General features: G+C 36.0%; 1 protein-coding gene across 2 annotated transcripts in view; it reads right to left on the bottom strand.

Annotated features, from left to right (window-relative positions):
* LOC122801112 (receptor-type tyrosine-protein phosphatase eta-like) overlaps positions 1-15,389 on the bottom strand; it is a 1,724,431-nt gene extending 1,709,042 nt beyond the window's left edge. The window contains exon 1 of one of the 2 annotated variants that reach the window (XM_044070641.1): positions 15,203-15,389. In XM_044070641.1, coding sequence (XP_043926576.1) covers positions 15,203-15,284 — 82 coding nt within the window. In that variant the 5' untranslated portion in view covers positions 15,285-15,389. The remainder of the gene's footprint in view (positions 1-15,202) is intronic. The other variant, XM_044070642.1, reaches the window with a different exon arrangement.
* Positions 15,390-16,498: the final 1,109 nt, after the last annotated feature.

Raw genomic sequence — 16,498 nt, 5'->3', positions numbered from 1 at the left:
CTCCTCTAAGTCTACTTAGATCTGAGGATGTCATTCTTTGCTAAAGAGTGTCATACTCATTTTTCTTTCTGATAAGTGTCATAACTAAAGGAATTAACAACTCTTATAATATGTGCATACATATATTTTAATAAGCATAGCCGTATCTTACTATCCTCTTTGTATTTTAAAGATCAAACCATAATCCATTAGGCTATCAAAGTCATTGTGGACTGACATGCTGGAAAGGTGCTTTGCCCCATGAAATTTTTGTGTTCACCTGTAATTCTGACAAAAAATATAGCAAACCTTTCCCATAATTACAACTAAATTATTTTACAGATGTGAGGTTTAAAGATTACAAAAAGAGGTTTGCAGTCCTTTTATATCACCTTTTTGATAAACAGCTGACATAATTTTAATGTTTTATACTGTAATAAATCAAAATGTGCTTCAACAAAGTATTAGTTTATGGATGTGCACTATTATGCAAACCAGCTTGTTGTACTTTTTTTTATTTTTTATATTTTTCCCCTAACAGATTTGTTTGTTTTTCAATTGAATTGTACAGGTTATCGGTCACATTAAAGGTGGGAAAGGTTTTGAAATGATTTATTGTGGTCTCATTTTTTTATATCACAAAAACCTGGTATTTTAACAGGGGTGTGTACACTTTTTATATCCACTGTATATATCTCACTGGAAATAATATTCCCATATTAGAAGATATTCTATCCTGGATGTTTTCTACAATTAATATTGAAACTATCATTCTATGTAATATCAACATCAACTGGCAAGACGTTTTATCTTTCATTTCTCAGCCACCAGAATGAATCTATTTGGATTCACACAACTTATTACTATCCCAACCAGATATAACAAACCAATGACCAATGCTCTATCCTTGACTTGATCCTAGTAAATTCATTAATTCTGGAACACTTCCATACAAAGTGACCACTTACCCACCTACACCCATAGAACCATTACTTATCTACCAAAAGGACATATTTATAAAAAGAACCTGCCATCTTACAAAATTCAACCAACAAACATTCAATGATTCACTAAGGGCCATTGAGTGGTCCATATTAAAATCCCTCTCTCTAGACACAGCTGTAAATAATTTCAACTCTGCATTTCTCTGCGTCTTTGACAGCTTAGCTCCCCTCACCTCTGTACAAAAAGAATTAAAGTAAATCATTCCCAACTGGCTGTCAAAACCAAGAAAATGTATTATGATCTTTAGGGACAAAGCAAAAAGTAAAACCCACAGAAACCTACAACTTTTCAGACAGCGGCATAACCAAGAAAAAAACATGTATTTAATGATAAAATCAGTTACCAACATAATCGCAGGAAACTGCGGTCCTCAATAACATCCTTATTTAATCCAAGTTAAAATAGACCCTAGCACATATCCATAAATCTCCACCTCCCAAACAACCCACAAGTGTAACACTTACTTTATTGACAGCATTACTAAATTAACTTCATCAACCTCACAACCAAGCACCATATTCCCCAAAATGTCTCTTTTCTTATATTAGTGTCACCCTCCTCTCCCATCACTGGCAATTATTCTCATCCTGCTATTAACCAGCCCTTGGCAAACAACATACCCATTTCTATTCTTAAAACAGCCCCTACTACTCTAATAAACAAAAATGTGTACTTAAACTCAAGTCTTGCTTTACTTCAGAAGACAACCTCCCTCCAGAATAGTCTAGACTAGCTAGAAATTCCATAGTCTATCCTCTTAGTATTCTTATCAACAGATGTATACTGGAATCTTATGTCCCTTGAAGAAATCCTACATTATTATCTTACACAAAGGGGCATTTGATGTATACAATTTTCATCCCATTGCCATATTATTCTCTCTAAGAATGTGAAAAAAATGCATTCACAAACGGTTACTAGACTACCTCCTTTATAACCAAATGATAATCTCTACACAGCACAGATTTTGACCAGGCCAGGTACACATTTTACAGACTATTCCTATGTATAAGGGACAAGGGCACCACACCAGGTGTGAATTTATGATTCCAAATCCATTGATCCAGACTGATCTTGAAGAGGGCCAGGAAAGGACTCTGCTTTATGTGAATAACAAGCCTATTCCAAAGCCGTGGCAATCTCTGGGACACACGTTTGTCTTTTCAGCAAGTTCTACTTTACTCACTGGCTAAGTTTAGATTCCTGGAATGGGTTCACCCATCTCCAGCCACTGATGGCCATCTCTTCATCCTAATCACCTATCTCTTTTCCCTCATCTTTGAAATCATTATTTTATATCCTTCTAGAATTATCAGATTGATTGCTCCCATTATCTATTTTGTGCCTTTTTATTTCTGGTAAATTCATTTAACAACGTTGCATTATATTCATAGATGGCAACTTTGTAGTCTTTCAGTTACTTACATCTGATGTCTTAAACAACAACTTTTGATGTATCTGAAGCTATTCTACCCAAGCCTGTGCTGAAAATGGATACCTATGGCCCAGTCAGATTTTCCTGGCAGAAAAGTGTCAACAAATAAATAAATACTGGATTTCTCTCAAGATGTGCAACTTAGAGTGCAAATATCAAAAACAGTTTTCTTCAGCATCTAAGGTTTCACCTAACGTTTCATGCAACAGTTTGTAAGTCACTTGTTTTTTGAAGTATTGAGTATATATGAAGTGACTGTGAACTTAAAACTTTTTTCTATGCCTAGCAACCTCCTCAGATGCTGCTTAGTATTGAAATTAAGCTTAGCAACTACCTCATGTGTCCAAATTGTGCTATTGAACTGACTGCAAACTTAAAACTTGTTTCAATGCCTGGCGCCCCTTCAGACACTGCTCAGTATAGAAAATAAGCTTACCAACTAGCTCTTGTGTCCAAAATGTGGTATCTAACTGTGTTGGGAGCACTGATTTGTATATATAACTAGCAAACTCCCTGGACACTGTTGAAACTGATGTTAAGCATAGTGATTATCCCTAACACTGCTGGGGCATAATTTATAATCTCCCAAGTGTTCAAAACTCTTCATAAACTACTATTAATTTTGTGAACAGTATGAAACTGACATTTAGTCCACCAAAGACCTGGGAATCAACTATTGATTATTTTGCTAGTGAATTATTGGACTAGGGACTAACATATACGCTGTTTTTATGCTGATGTTTCTGATTGTTTAAAGCACTGTGATCACCTTGTACACAGTTGTAATTTGCTAATGATTTTGTTACATACTGGTTGTAAACTGCTAATGATTTTTATTTGTTCTTTTCCCTACTTCTGTTTTCTGTAATATGATTTTATCATCTTAACTACCATCTTGCCTCTCACTCATTAACCTATTGTGAACTTACCAACTTACACCTCTTTCTTGCATTCTTTCATTCCAGATACTACTACAAAACAACAAAAAAGCAAAGTTTCCAGCAAAAGAAGCCCTTCCTGAACATCAAGCCATATGATATCTCACAGTGAGATCACTGCACAGGCAACATTGACCTGCAGTCCCTAATTACTATTTATGTTACTTACCTGACTTTAATTGTGCAATAGATTACATAGTTGTAGCTAACTGAAGACTTCCAGTACATCAGCCCAATCATCTACAAGGCTAACCATACCCAGTCCTGATTGGCTTGCATTCAATACAGAGTTTCTGAATAAATCCTTACCAATCCCCCCCCCCAAAACTGACCTTTCTCATAGTGTATAATACCAATTAGAATTCAATAGTGCCAGCTAACAAATACATAGTCACAGTATCACTGTTTTTCTTCTCAGAACCCCTCAAAGTGCTTTACTCTAAACATTTCCTCTAATCAAAGAAGTTAAGCAAACATAAAGGTGATGGTTACTCACAGATTGTTTTTTTTTTCTTTGAGTGCTACTCAGACATCAGCTTGGCTCAACCCACTCCATTTGCCTTCACTAAGCTCTGTCCCACTTCATTCCCCTACCCTACCCCCATTCCCACCCAACCCTACATACACTGAACTTATACTCTAGCCATCCAAACCACCTCCCTCTTGCCATTCCCAAGCTCCACACAAACCCACCTATCAGTTCTCACGTCTTTTTTACATAGGAACCCCTCCTACAGATAGGCCTAGCCCTGCCTCAGTAAATCTATTCATCATAGAGTATCATTAACCCTCCCATCTTACTGCAGTATTCTCCCTATTTCTCCTCCTGGTTAACCCTGTCACATAACATGATATATCTTTTCTTCACTACAACTTTACTTTTCCTTCTATCTATCTCTACCACTTATCATCACACCCTAACATTCAATAACACTACCCCTACTGTTCTCACAAACTCATCTTTCAACTACTCACACATTCTGTATTGCCCCTACATTATTTAACCGCAATGGTACCCATCTTCACAAAATAAAACTATGGCAACAGTCCTCTCTAGCTCCCAAAATAAAGCCCAAATATATCCTTGTTAACCTCAAATATTTACCACTAAAACTTCAAGTACAAAAATTACTACTCTCAGGTGACATGCACTCCAACCCAGGACAATTCACTACCACCTCCCTACCCACTAAAACCTTGCCCCCCCACCATCACTTTTTTGTTGTTCTAAGACTTACTCCTCTACATCTAACAGAAACATAGCTATACTATCTCTTAACATTCAAAGTATTCTAAACAAAATCACTGAACTACATTCCTGGATATCTTTCCACACACCCGATATTCTGAGCCTCTTAGAAACCTTGTTAAAACCCCACATATCTGACAGTGAAATCTTACCCCCCCCCCCCGGCTACAACATCATCCACCTGGATAGACTCAATAAAGAAGGGGAGGTGTAGCAATATTATACTCAGAACAACTCTCCCTCTACCTTTATCTCTGTCTCCACCTAATTTTCACCCTGCAGAAGTCCTTTTAGCAAGCTGCAGATTGAATAATCATAGAAAATTGATATTGCTTCCATCTATACTCATCCAAGAAACAACATCCTGATCCTCAAACAATTTGTCTCCTGGTTTTCACAAACAATCTCCTATGAAACTATTGTATTCAGTGATGTTAACATAGACTAGAATTCTCTAACATTAGTCTCTCCTAGTGCCGGTATAAACCTCTATGGCTTCTCAAAACTAATCACTTCCCCCACTCATCTGAATAAACACACAAAGACCAGCTCTACACTTGAATGGATCCATACTTCTAACCCTAACCAAACCACAACCCCACCACACTGCCTGATACCCTAAGCGACCACCTTCTAACCTATATTCAAAGACACTCTCTCCAATTATATAAGTTCCATCAATATAAAGACTGTCACAGACTTTCTAATTTCAATCAAGACACCTTCAACCGTATACTCTCCTCAATTAACTGGTCCTTCTTCTATGATGTCTCCATAGAACAAGCTGTTCTAAAATTCAACAGCATCTTCCTAAATACCCTAAACACCCTAGCCCCAGTCAGGAAAATTAGAATAAAATCTATCTTTGCACCTTGGATAACTCAAGACACATGTTCCCTTATGTATAAAAGAGATAATGCATAGAAAAACTGAAAAAAAATCCCGCTCCAATATTCAGTCATATAGGGAACTTCATACCTTAATGAAAGACAAGTCAACTAAGGTAAAAAAAATGTACCAAATGCCACAAAATAACCCCTACTTCAACCCCTAAAAATTCTGGAATACAATTAACAAATTTCTACACGCAGTTAGGCCCCCGGCACCCTTTCCCTCCCCCAATAGCTCTTTTTAGACACTGCTACACTTCTTAACTCCTTCTTTATTGACTCAATTCAGAAGCTAACTAACAAAGACACAAGTAACTTCCCTACTTCCTCTCCCTCTCTATCTGTCTACAAAACCTCTTTCTCACTTAAGCCTGTCCTCACTTCTTATATCAGAGCACTTCTCAGCAAACTCAAAACATGCTCCACTTCTGCCAATAACTTACCACCTCTTTTCCTTGAACAAGCTGCAAAATCTATTGTATATCCTATCTCCATACTAATCAATAGATCTATCCAAGAAAACATTGTTCCTGTTATCTGGAAGAAACTCTAAGTTATACTCACACATAAAGGAGGAAACTCCACTGCCCCCTCTAATTCCAGCCTACAGCCATTCTGTCACCATTTTCTAATATTCTTGAGAAGTGCATTCATGAACAGCTCCTAAATCATTTTCTACAAGAAAATCTCCTAACCCCTATCCAACACGGCTTTAGCCATAATCACAGAATGTCCACGGCACTAACATCTTTCACACAGACTATCTCTAGATCATGGGACAACAATAAATTAGTCTCCTGTTTATTCCTTGGCATATCAAAGACCTTTGACACCATCTCCCACAACCTTCTTCCATCTAAACTTTCCATTTTTAATCTCTTCAACTCTGCTCTTTTTTGGTTTGCCAACTACCTATGAAATAGACTACTGTCCGTAAAGTGGCTCTCTTCATCCTACCCCTTCCTTCCAGTCTATACCAGGGTTCCCAAGGCTCCATTCTTGGACCACTATTGTTTAATATTTTCACTAACAACCTTTACACTTCCTGTCCTCACTCATTAATAAAGTATGCTGACAGCTCTACAATAATATCCTCTTGTGACAATCTCTCACACCTCCTCACCCTCACTCAAGAATCTCTCCACTCAGTTGAAACATGGCTCACTTCCAACCAGCTTCTTCTCAACCTTAAGAAAACTAAACTTCTCCTCTTCCTCCCTAAATCTCTCCAACACCTCAAAGCTACCTTCACCATCTCCTCCCTCAACAGCACAATTCTTAAGGTTGAACCCCATAATAAACTATTAGGGATTATAATAGACAATCAATTAAAATTTGATCTTCACATCCAACAATGCATTAAAAAGACACATCACAAACTTGGCCTGCTCTATATTAAAAAAACTCCTCACAAATGAATCTAAACTCTCTCTTGCACAACAGTATCTACTCCCCATCCTATTATATACCATGACAATGTTTACAAACCTACAAACTAATATTTTGACTAAGCTAGAACTCACATATAATAAAATTGATAAATTTGCTTGAAATCAGCCCTATCACTCACAACCTTGTCTACCTCTAAAAAAAATGTCAGGGACTAGAATTGTGCCAACAGCTCTTTCTGCCTCAGTTAAATCTTTCTCACTATATCCTAAACTGCCCCAACTCCTGTCCTGCTCTCCCAACCCTCATCTCTCCCTACACTCCTAATTGTATACTTTGTAGCTCTGATCAACACTTACTGGAGATTTACACCCCCCCCAAAAAAAAAATTGGTAAACTACCCTGTAATCACTCAGTTGCTAATGCATGACATAGACTGCCCCTATATGTAAGAGCAATTACTAAAACTAACTGTTTCAAAAAACATTGAAAATCATCCTATTAAACTCTTGAACTTGCTCTTGCACAGACTCTACCTAATCTACCTCTCCCTCAGCTGCAACTAACCCCTCCTTCCTCTCACTCTTTTTCTCTCCACATTACCCAACTTTTTTCCTGCACTTGTTCCATAAAATAGACCATACTACATTCTCTCTTACACTGATGTGATGTCATATTTTATACTGATCTTACTTCCAGCTAAATGTCTGTAAATAATTGCATTGTGCTTAAGTTTAGGATGTAATTGTATGTGCTTTATGTCAAACTTTATACATGTACATTTTATACTGATCTTACTTCATGCTACATATCTGTTAAGCAATTGCTGTGTTTAAGTATAGGATGTAATTGTATGTGACTACTGATATACCTCATTTTATATCATGTATGTATCTATTGTTGCATTTTTCTCAGCCCTCCACTGAAAAAGGGCATCTGCCCAATCGGACCAACCCGGTCAACAAATGTCAAAGTAAATAAATAAATATGGAAATGTTGCTTATTTTCATAATTACTAAAAAACAACTAGCAATATTTCCATTATTGTGTGATAAAAACCAGCATTTTCAATGAATCCTACTGCCTTCCTCATTAGTACTTGACACCATACAGCTCAAAAAATGTAGGTCTCTCAGTTATGAAAATATGGCATAAATATGAAAATATGAATAATATGTGGCAAACAAAGATTAATTCCTCTACTGCAGGTCATTCTAGACTAACAATCTTCATGTCATTTTATTAATAACTCCTTGCAATCCCCAATATTTCTATTATTAGCTGGTAAGTCACTTAAAGTAGCCTGACTCCAAAATTTCTTGATGCCATAAGGAGGTACGGGTGTTAATAGGAAGTTTATAAAAAAAAATATTATAAGCTTAACTCTCCTATTTTAACTCCCTGTTGTCCATTAGTGATCACTCTGATTTTTCCTGCTACCTCTCCTTTGCTTCTACTTTTTAGAAAAGTTATTGTTTTTAACATCCATTACTGACAAACATTTCTTCTACTTTTTATATCTTTTTTAGACCATTTATGTATTAGTTAATTTTATAAACTCATTGAAAACAGCTAGATTTAATAAGCTGAGTGTTCATACCTCTCAACTATCCAGATTTTTGACTCATATTTTTGGTGTTTTTCCTCACAAAACTTGAGTTTTTTTTCTGCAAATTATTGAGATTTGAAGTCACTAATGACAGGCATTTGATTTTCAGATGTAATTTCCTCCAGAAAATACATAATAATTCAAAACCTATTATTCTATGGACTTTTTAAGTTTAGATGGGCAACTTTTAAAATCTGTCCCTATTTTTGTTCCTTTGCCCCCCAGTTTTTCTGGCTTTCTCCAGATTTCTTAAGACATGTAAGCTTTTTTTCTAAAACATATGTTTAGGTTAATATTCTCCTTCAGTTCCTAGAACAGCACTGGCCAATGCCTTCATCAAAATACCATAACCAAACGATAATGCCCAGCAGGGTATGCGTTATTGTGGAAGTAAGGACCTCCCAGGAACACCTGGAAGGGTGTTATTTCCACAATAACAAATACCCTGGAATTAGAGAATGAGTTGTCTGTAAATTTGTTGTGCTTTCCTTATTTATTTATTTATTTTTTATTACTATATTATTTTTTTATATATTTTTGATAGAAAATAGTTCCTCCACCTAATGTTTCAAGCTTGCTGTGATACATTTTAATGATGCTGGAGGAAGCATTTTACATCCAAAATATAACACTTAAAAATATCTAGTTATTTACTTTATGTTTTGGTCCCTCACTCCTAAAACATTTGGTTTATTGCCAGTCATTAGATATAGAAGTTACTAAATAATGACATACATTTGAGTTTCAGACATTTCCTTCAGAAAATTCATGCTAACACAAATCCTTTTATTTAAGGAGGTTTGTAATTTTATGAGCATAATTAAAATTCGTTCTTATTTTTTGAGCCTTTGTTCCCCCCTTATTTTAAGTTTTATCCAGATTTCTTCAGCAGAAAGGTTCAGAGGTATGCAAACCTCTTTATTTCTGTTGGCAGTGGTCAATTTCAGTCATTCACTCTCTCTCTCACTCACCCTCCCCTTGCTTCAGAAAATGCATGCTAACACAAATCATTTAAAATGTGTTCCCATTTTGAGCCGTTGTCCTTTGTTTATTTTAGGCTTATCCAGATACCTTGATCAAAGAGCATACCTTTCAACTGCAGAGATTTTTGCAGAATGTCCAGATTTTTGCCTCATGTTTTTGGTCTGATCCTCATAAAAATGTGTTTTTGATAAATCAGTGGGATGATCTAAAGATTAAAGTTGCTAAATAATGACATGCATTTGAGTTTCTGACTTCATATCCTTCAGAAAATGCATAGTAACACAAACATGTTATTCTAGCAACTTTCTAAGTTTACAAAAGGAATATTTGAAATGTGTCCCTATTTCTGAGCATTTGTCCTACCATTATGTCAGGCTTTGTCCAGATTTCTTGTGCTAAGATGTTGTCAGGTATGTTAGGCCAAGAGGTACACAAACCTCTTAACTGCTGCTTCTGCCAGGGGATCGTTCGATCACGCTCACTATTCTCTTTCTCTCTGTCTCTCTGTCTCTCTCTCTCTCTGTCAGACACACACACGCACACCCACACACACACACACACACACACACACACACACACACACACACACACACACACACATGCACACATGCACACATGCACACCCACCCACACACACACACACACACACACACACACACACACACACACACACACACACACACACACACACACACACACACACACACACACACACACACACACACACACACACACACACACACACACACACACAGACACACACACATACACACAGATACACACACACACACACACACACACACACACACACACACACACACACACACACACACACTTTTTTTTTCTGTTTTGATCATTGATTTCCCTCTCGCACTCTCATACATGCATACGTTCTAACACACATGCTTTAATTTAATTTATTTTTTATTTTACACTCACTAAACAGCAAAAGCACTGCTTAGTGAGCGTAAGATAATGGCAGCCATATTTTTTTTTCAGTCTGAGCTCCACAGCAGCTTGATATGCTACTGTAAAGTTGCAGAATCGTTTTTCAGTGGAGATTTCCTTTAGACTAACACCCTGCTGGAGAATGTTCATTCACCAATCAGGGTGCAATCTACAGATCACTCATTCTCTAATATTAAGTAAAAAATACATTATAGTAGTTGCAATTGTATTCTACATATTATTAGCTTTAATAGTTTATTTACACCCATACGTGGCATATCATTATTCAATAAATTGTGTGTTTCCCAGTCTTGTGCAGGTTTTTAATGAATTATCCAAGTATCCTCACCAGGATAATCAGGTGTTTGGTACACATTCTAATGAAAACAAATGCAAGTAGAGACCAACCACATGCAGTTCCTTTGCCTATCTGTTTTTAATGCCAGTGCTCCCAAAATAAACATTATATTGATTCTAATAATGTATTTATATATTTGATTAATTTTGAATGATAGTCAATGGAAAATAAACAAGTGTACGACGTGTATGTTTTCACTTAGAGCAGCTGAGATTCATTTTGCGCTAATACAGCTGGACATAACTCAGTTATCCTTTTCTCAGTGCACTGCCATTAAAGCGCTGCCCGATGCATCTTATTTGGCTCTACAACACATTTATATAAGCACTTTCTGAGAACATTGTGAACCTTGTATTATCATAGGCAAAAAAAATGATAACATTAATCATTGTCATCATTGCAGTATAATTAAGATTTGGTGATCTTAATCATTGCTATTATTGCAGTATAAGTAAGATTTTGTGATCCTACCATTTCTGAAGAATCTTTGAAGAATGCCTACATGACAAAGGTCAAGATGGTTTAGGCCATAGTGATAATAAATATACATTAAAGCAGTTTTGGAAGGGTGACTTAAAAAAATACGGTTTACTATGGGAATGTTGGATCAACATCGTTTGAAACTTTACAATGCCAACCTTAAATGTTGAATCCGAAATTCCAAATAGAAACTGACAGCGAAACTGAATACATCGAACTCCATGGTTCAATGTATTCGACATAGCAGTAGGTGACGTCACTCACCTCCTGCTATGCACAGTAATGTACCGTTGAACTCTACATTCAATGGTACATTAATTCTACTATTTTACAGGGGGGGTGTGCCACCCTGCATCCCCCATGTGGGGGACTGCACTCCCAACACCCCCTGCACATTAAATATACCAACTCCGAGATTGCACTACAGTCAGGAACTGAGCTAATTCCCTGTTCCTCTCTGAAGCATGAAGTCTTGGTACATCACTTGCTGAAAGGTGTCGACCACTCTTCATTTGATTTCCTGCCCCTTGGAAACCGTGAATTTGACAATCAGCCATTCGATTAACTGCCATTCAGGTAAGTGATTGCAAACCAAAAATTACCAAATGTTTTATTGTCATTTTGATTAAGGACATATGTAAAGAAAATTATCTTAGCATTTTCTTTGACATCAAAATGAATGTGGGTAAAAGGCAGAAGAGAAAGTGGGCAAGGTTGTTAGAGTCAAAGAAAATATTATGGAAAGTAGATTCCTATGAGAAATTAATATATAACCTACTGATGGTACACAAGAGGAGTCAAGCTTTTTAAACAATAGAGCCATTTGAACTGTGGCTGATATTAAGAAAATTGAAGTTCTTGCAGGAATCAAATTCTCAGCACCACCTTTTTGAGGATTTTACCCATCTCTCTAGTCTCACTTACATATATTGCCTCCATGGTTGCACAGTTCTGGTGAAAACAGAAACACTTTGAAAGGGTAAAAATGTCTTGCTCAACTATAATCTCACAATGCAAATAAATAATGTAAAACCATCTCAGGTTATCAACAGTTAGAAGATAGAATTCAAGGAAACAACATTCCTTGAATGGGAGGATTCAATTGTAAAGGGCATCAGCATAAGTAAAGTGTAAGTGTATCTGAAGAACAAGAAAACACTGTAAGGATTTAATGAAAGGCAACCAGAGAGTGCTGTTTCCTTGGATTTACAGTATTTCCTTCATTGGCATGTGATATTGGTTTGTTGATGGTAGCTGTTGCTGTTTAGAATACCTTCAAATGACATCATACATTAGTTTTCAGGATTGAATACTGATCATACACGATGGCATACAGTGAAATATGACTAGAATTATGAAACAATACAGAAGAATCTAAATTTATGTACAAATATATCACACAATGCACAGACAAGAAAGTATGCCAAAACAGAGTATGCATTACCATCCTTAACATTTCTTTGTTAATAATTATCTTAGCAGCAATGATGTCAGAAAAACAAGCATCACAGAAAGTAAAAGATTTAGATTTTTTTTTCATTAACCTGCATGTGCTTCATTTCATGTGTGACTTGGAGATTTTAGGATATAAAGCAATAAATCAAAACAAGATTGTCTAATAAATAATATTGTATATTTACTATGAGCCTGTAGTGTTCGATAATAGGAGTAACCGAATGCTATTGAAATTGGTTTGGCAGATTAAATTTTCGATCAGGCTTATTTCTACCATGATACTTGAGTAAATTGGGAAAGAAGTGACTCTTAACCTGATATCAGAAGAAAAGTTACTGATTCATAAACAACAATCTTTGTTCAAACTGAGAGCATAAAAATGCAACAGTCCCTAAGGTATATTGTAAAAATGCATTTTATAATAACTCAAGGATTTAAGAAATACAAATATCTTGAGCATTGTCGATTGTGTTATGAAAGCCTGTGTTATGAATGCCTGTGGTTGGTATAATTTAAATTATTCAGTCTTAGTGACATTATATTTAAGGCATTTTCTTGGATAATACACATTGATGAACATTTCCAGAATATATATTTGGATGCAGCTATCTTTTCTTTCTACTACTTGGGACAGTTGTTAGATACTGAGCTCTGAAACTGCAACCTGATGAATTTCAGGAAAAGTAGTCATGGGGGGGTTAATAGTATGAGTGAAACAGGAAACATCATTCCCAATGAACACAAGCATTCAATAAGAAAAAAATTCAAAGTGTCTGTAAATCTTTATCTTTGTGGGGAAAGTCGTTATTCTTTTGAAGGCTTGCATGTGTAATTTTTGCTGTAGAAACAAACACATTAACCTGTGTTAATCAGTGACTTGCTCATTCACATCATCACAAGCAAACCTGTTTTCTATTATAAATAATTTATTAAAAAATAAACTTTGACTAAGTGGTTAGTGCAGTCTTTATACATACTTACATTACTTACATCAACCATAAGCACCAGTATCTCTTTGTTATGAATGGGTATATTTACATATGTCATTGTGTGTGTGTGTGTGTGTGTGTGTGTGTGTGTGTGTGTGTGTGTGTGTGTGTGTGTGTGTGTGTGTGTGTAACTGAAAACATAAAATAAAAAGCCCTGTTAAATAGACAAGACTCTACTAAAAAAATCCTTTTAGCACAGTGACTGACAGGCATGTTACTGCATGATGATCCGATTAAATGGCCGGGATCATCACTCAGTTAAAGCATTAAAGTGATTACAGTGGTGATTTATTGAAGTCTATATGGAAATAAAAGCTAACTATAGGGAATTCTGCCACGGGCAAACACTATTGAAGTTCAGAGAAGGCAGAGCAATGAGAGGTCCTCTGAAGCTAAACAGTTGAAAACTTAACAGCACTGTTACATGCTGAGTCAGTCAAATTTATGTTACCCTGTGGATAATTTATAAGCAACAGGAATAATTAATAAAATGAGATGTACCCCAGAGCAGGAAATCATGCTGCAGTTTATTCTACGAAACTAACCGAGCAGTCTGCAAATTTTATTTGTGGTACAGAGTCTATGATATGTAAATGTCATGTGCTTTTTAAGCATGGATTCCAGCTTTGTGACCTTGGATGCTTTAGACAAGGGTACTGATTATGATAGTGCAGGGATCAGGTAGGCTGTATACAAGGAAAGATTGTTGTTACTCAGCATAAGCAGTTGTAACAGAGCAGAGCTGATACATTAGATGTAACCTCGCAGTCTTTAGGGTTAAGAATCTGTCTGCAGTTCCATTCTGGAACAGCTGGAGTAAATGACATCTGCATATTGAAGAAAGACACTGCTTTCAGTGGGTAACATCTACAGAAAACAACAAAGTGACCAAACACAGAGCTTTGTGGGACACATACATTGACAGATCAAAGTACTGAAGGTATATTTTGCTGATGTTTTTATCTGCATGTGCTAATATCTTATGCCTAGCTATGTTGAGATGTGTGCCATTACATGATGCATAGACCTCAGATTTTAACAGAAATGTAATTGCTAAAACACTTTAATCATTTGTATTTTTTAAATTTGCTTTTACTTTCTTTTTCTATAATTAAAGAGAAGAATAGTCTTTCAAAAATGCATAAATGAAACTCCAAAGTGTCACATAGCAGAAAAAGTAATAACTTGAAAATATTGACGTTTGTTAAGATGTGCCATTTTATACACTGTGGTTAATTTTAAATCTTAAATAAACTGCAAATGCTATGATCTGGATACGCTATAAGATTTTTTTTTCATTCCAGATTTTATATACATTTGTTTATTGCTTTAAAATCTATGTTGCCTTCATCAGGCAACTTAGTTTATCTTCTTCTGTCCATTAATTCTCTGAAACACATTGCAAGCTATAGTTTTGAGCATTAAAATATTAACACTGTATTGTTAGTTAAATATTTACATAATAGAAAAAAACACATGAAACAATCTACTTACCCAAAGCAAGAACGTTATTAGAGATTAACGTTAGAGCAAAGCACAATGTATAAAAGCAGGCTGTTGATTTTTTATCCATCATTTTTAAAACTGTTAAATTAAAAAAAGTCAGAATTAAATTAAAAGTTTCTCCAGCTCATAAAGATGGTATACTCATTTCAGATCACAGAGCCTGCATGCCTTAAAGACACAAATGCTTGAATTTATCCTGGTGCTCATAAAGGTTATTAGAAAAAAAGGAGGAGCCTGTTCTTAACATACATTTAAAAATAAGTCTGGCAACGCAGTAACACCTAAAACATTAGTCAGACTGTGTACTCCTAATTAAATGTTTGGCATATACCCAGAATAAATTTTAATAATCCATGTGTTTAGTAGTCAGCGTAATTGAAGATTTAAAAGCACTTGCTACCACTCTCTGGTTCTTTCTGTTTTGCTGATGTGCTGAATATCATCTAATATTAGATGAAAAAAAAAATAATATTTTAACATTTTAGTTGTTCTATCACATTAGCTATCTAGAGCTGCATTATATGCCTATTTCCTCATGATGAATTTTAAGAAAAAGAAATTACTTATAGGTTTGTTTACTAGTAGTTATCTAATATAAGATGTGTTTACACGCATACAACAATAAAATGAATATCACTGTATAATGACAATGATTTAGATTCCAAAAAAGCAGCACACCAAAGAAAGAGTTCAGCACACCGGCACCTTGTGAGATTTTATAAAGTACGCAAAAACAAGCCTAAGTAATTATCTATTCAGAGTAGGATAATTACAGATTCTGTGCATGCCTGTCAGATTCCAAAGCACAGTGTGAACACCAGCTACACCCCCACCTTTACTGCAGTGGGCAATAGTGCTCTGTCATGGGAAAGCATCACCATTGTTACCAGACTACATGGGACAGTGGGTCAAAAACATCATCGTGTCCATCATCTGATGTCCACACATCATCAGAATGGCCAGCCACATTTTCTCCATATCTGAGGCTACAGCATGATCCACATGACTCTTTCCTTCCAGGTCAGAAAATATAACCAAATCAGTGGTCTTTGTGCCACAGGCCATGCTATCACAGAGAGGCACAACTCAGCCCATCTCATGACCAGTGAACAAGATATTGGAGGAGGCAAGCAGTAGACATGCTAAAACAGACAGATGACACAGGTCACATACATTCTCATAAACCATATGATGCAGCTTAGTAATGACATATGGGGCAACTGTATGCCAACAGTGTTAATGGGGATATGGACATAACAGGATGTCATCATGCCTGTGCAAGGT

Source organism: Protopterus annectens, chromosome 4.part1, assembly GCF_019279795.1.
Source record: "Protopterus annectens isolate FY-2018-M chromosome 4.part1, PAN1.0, whole genome shotgun sequence".
Taxonomy (NCBI): Eukaryota; Metazoa; Chordata; order Ceratodontiformes; family Protopteridae; genus Protopterus; species Protopterus annectens.
Note: the sequence above shows the minus strand (reverse complement) of the source record. Positions and strands in the feature narration are given on the sequence as shown.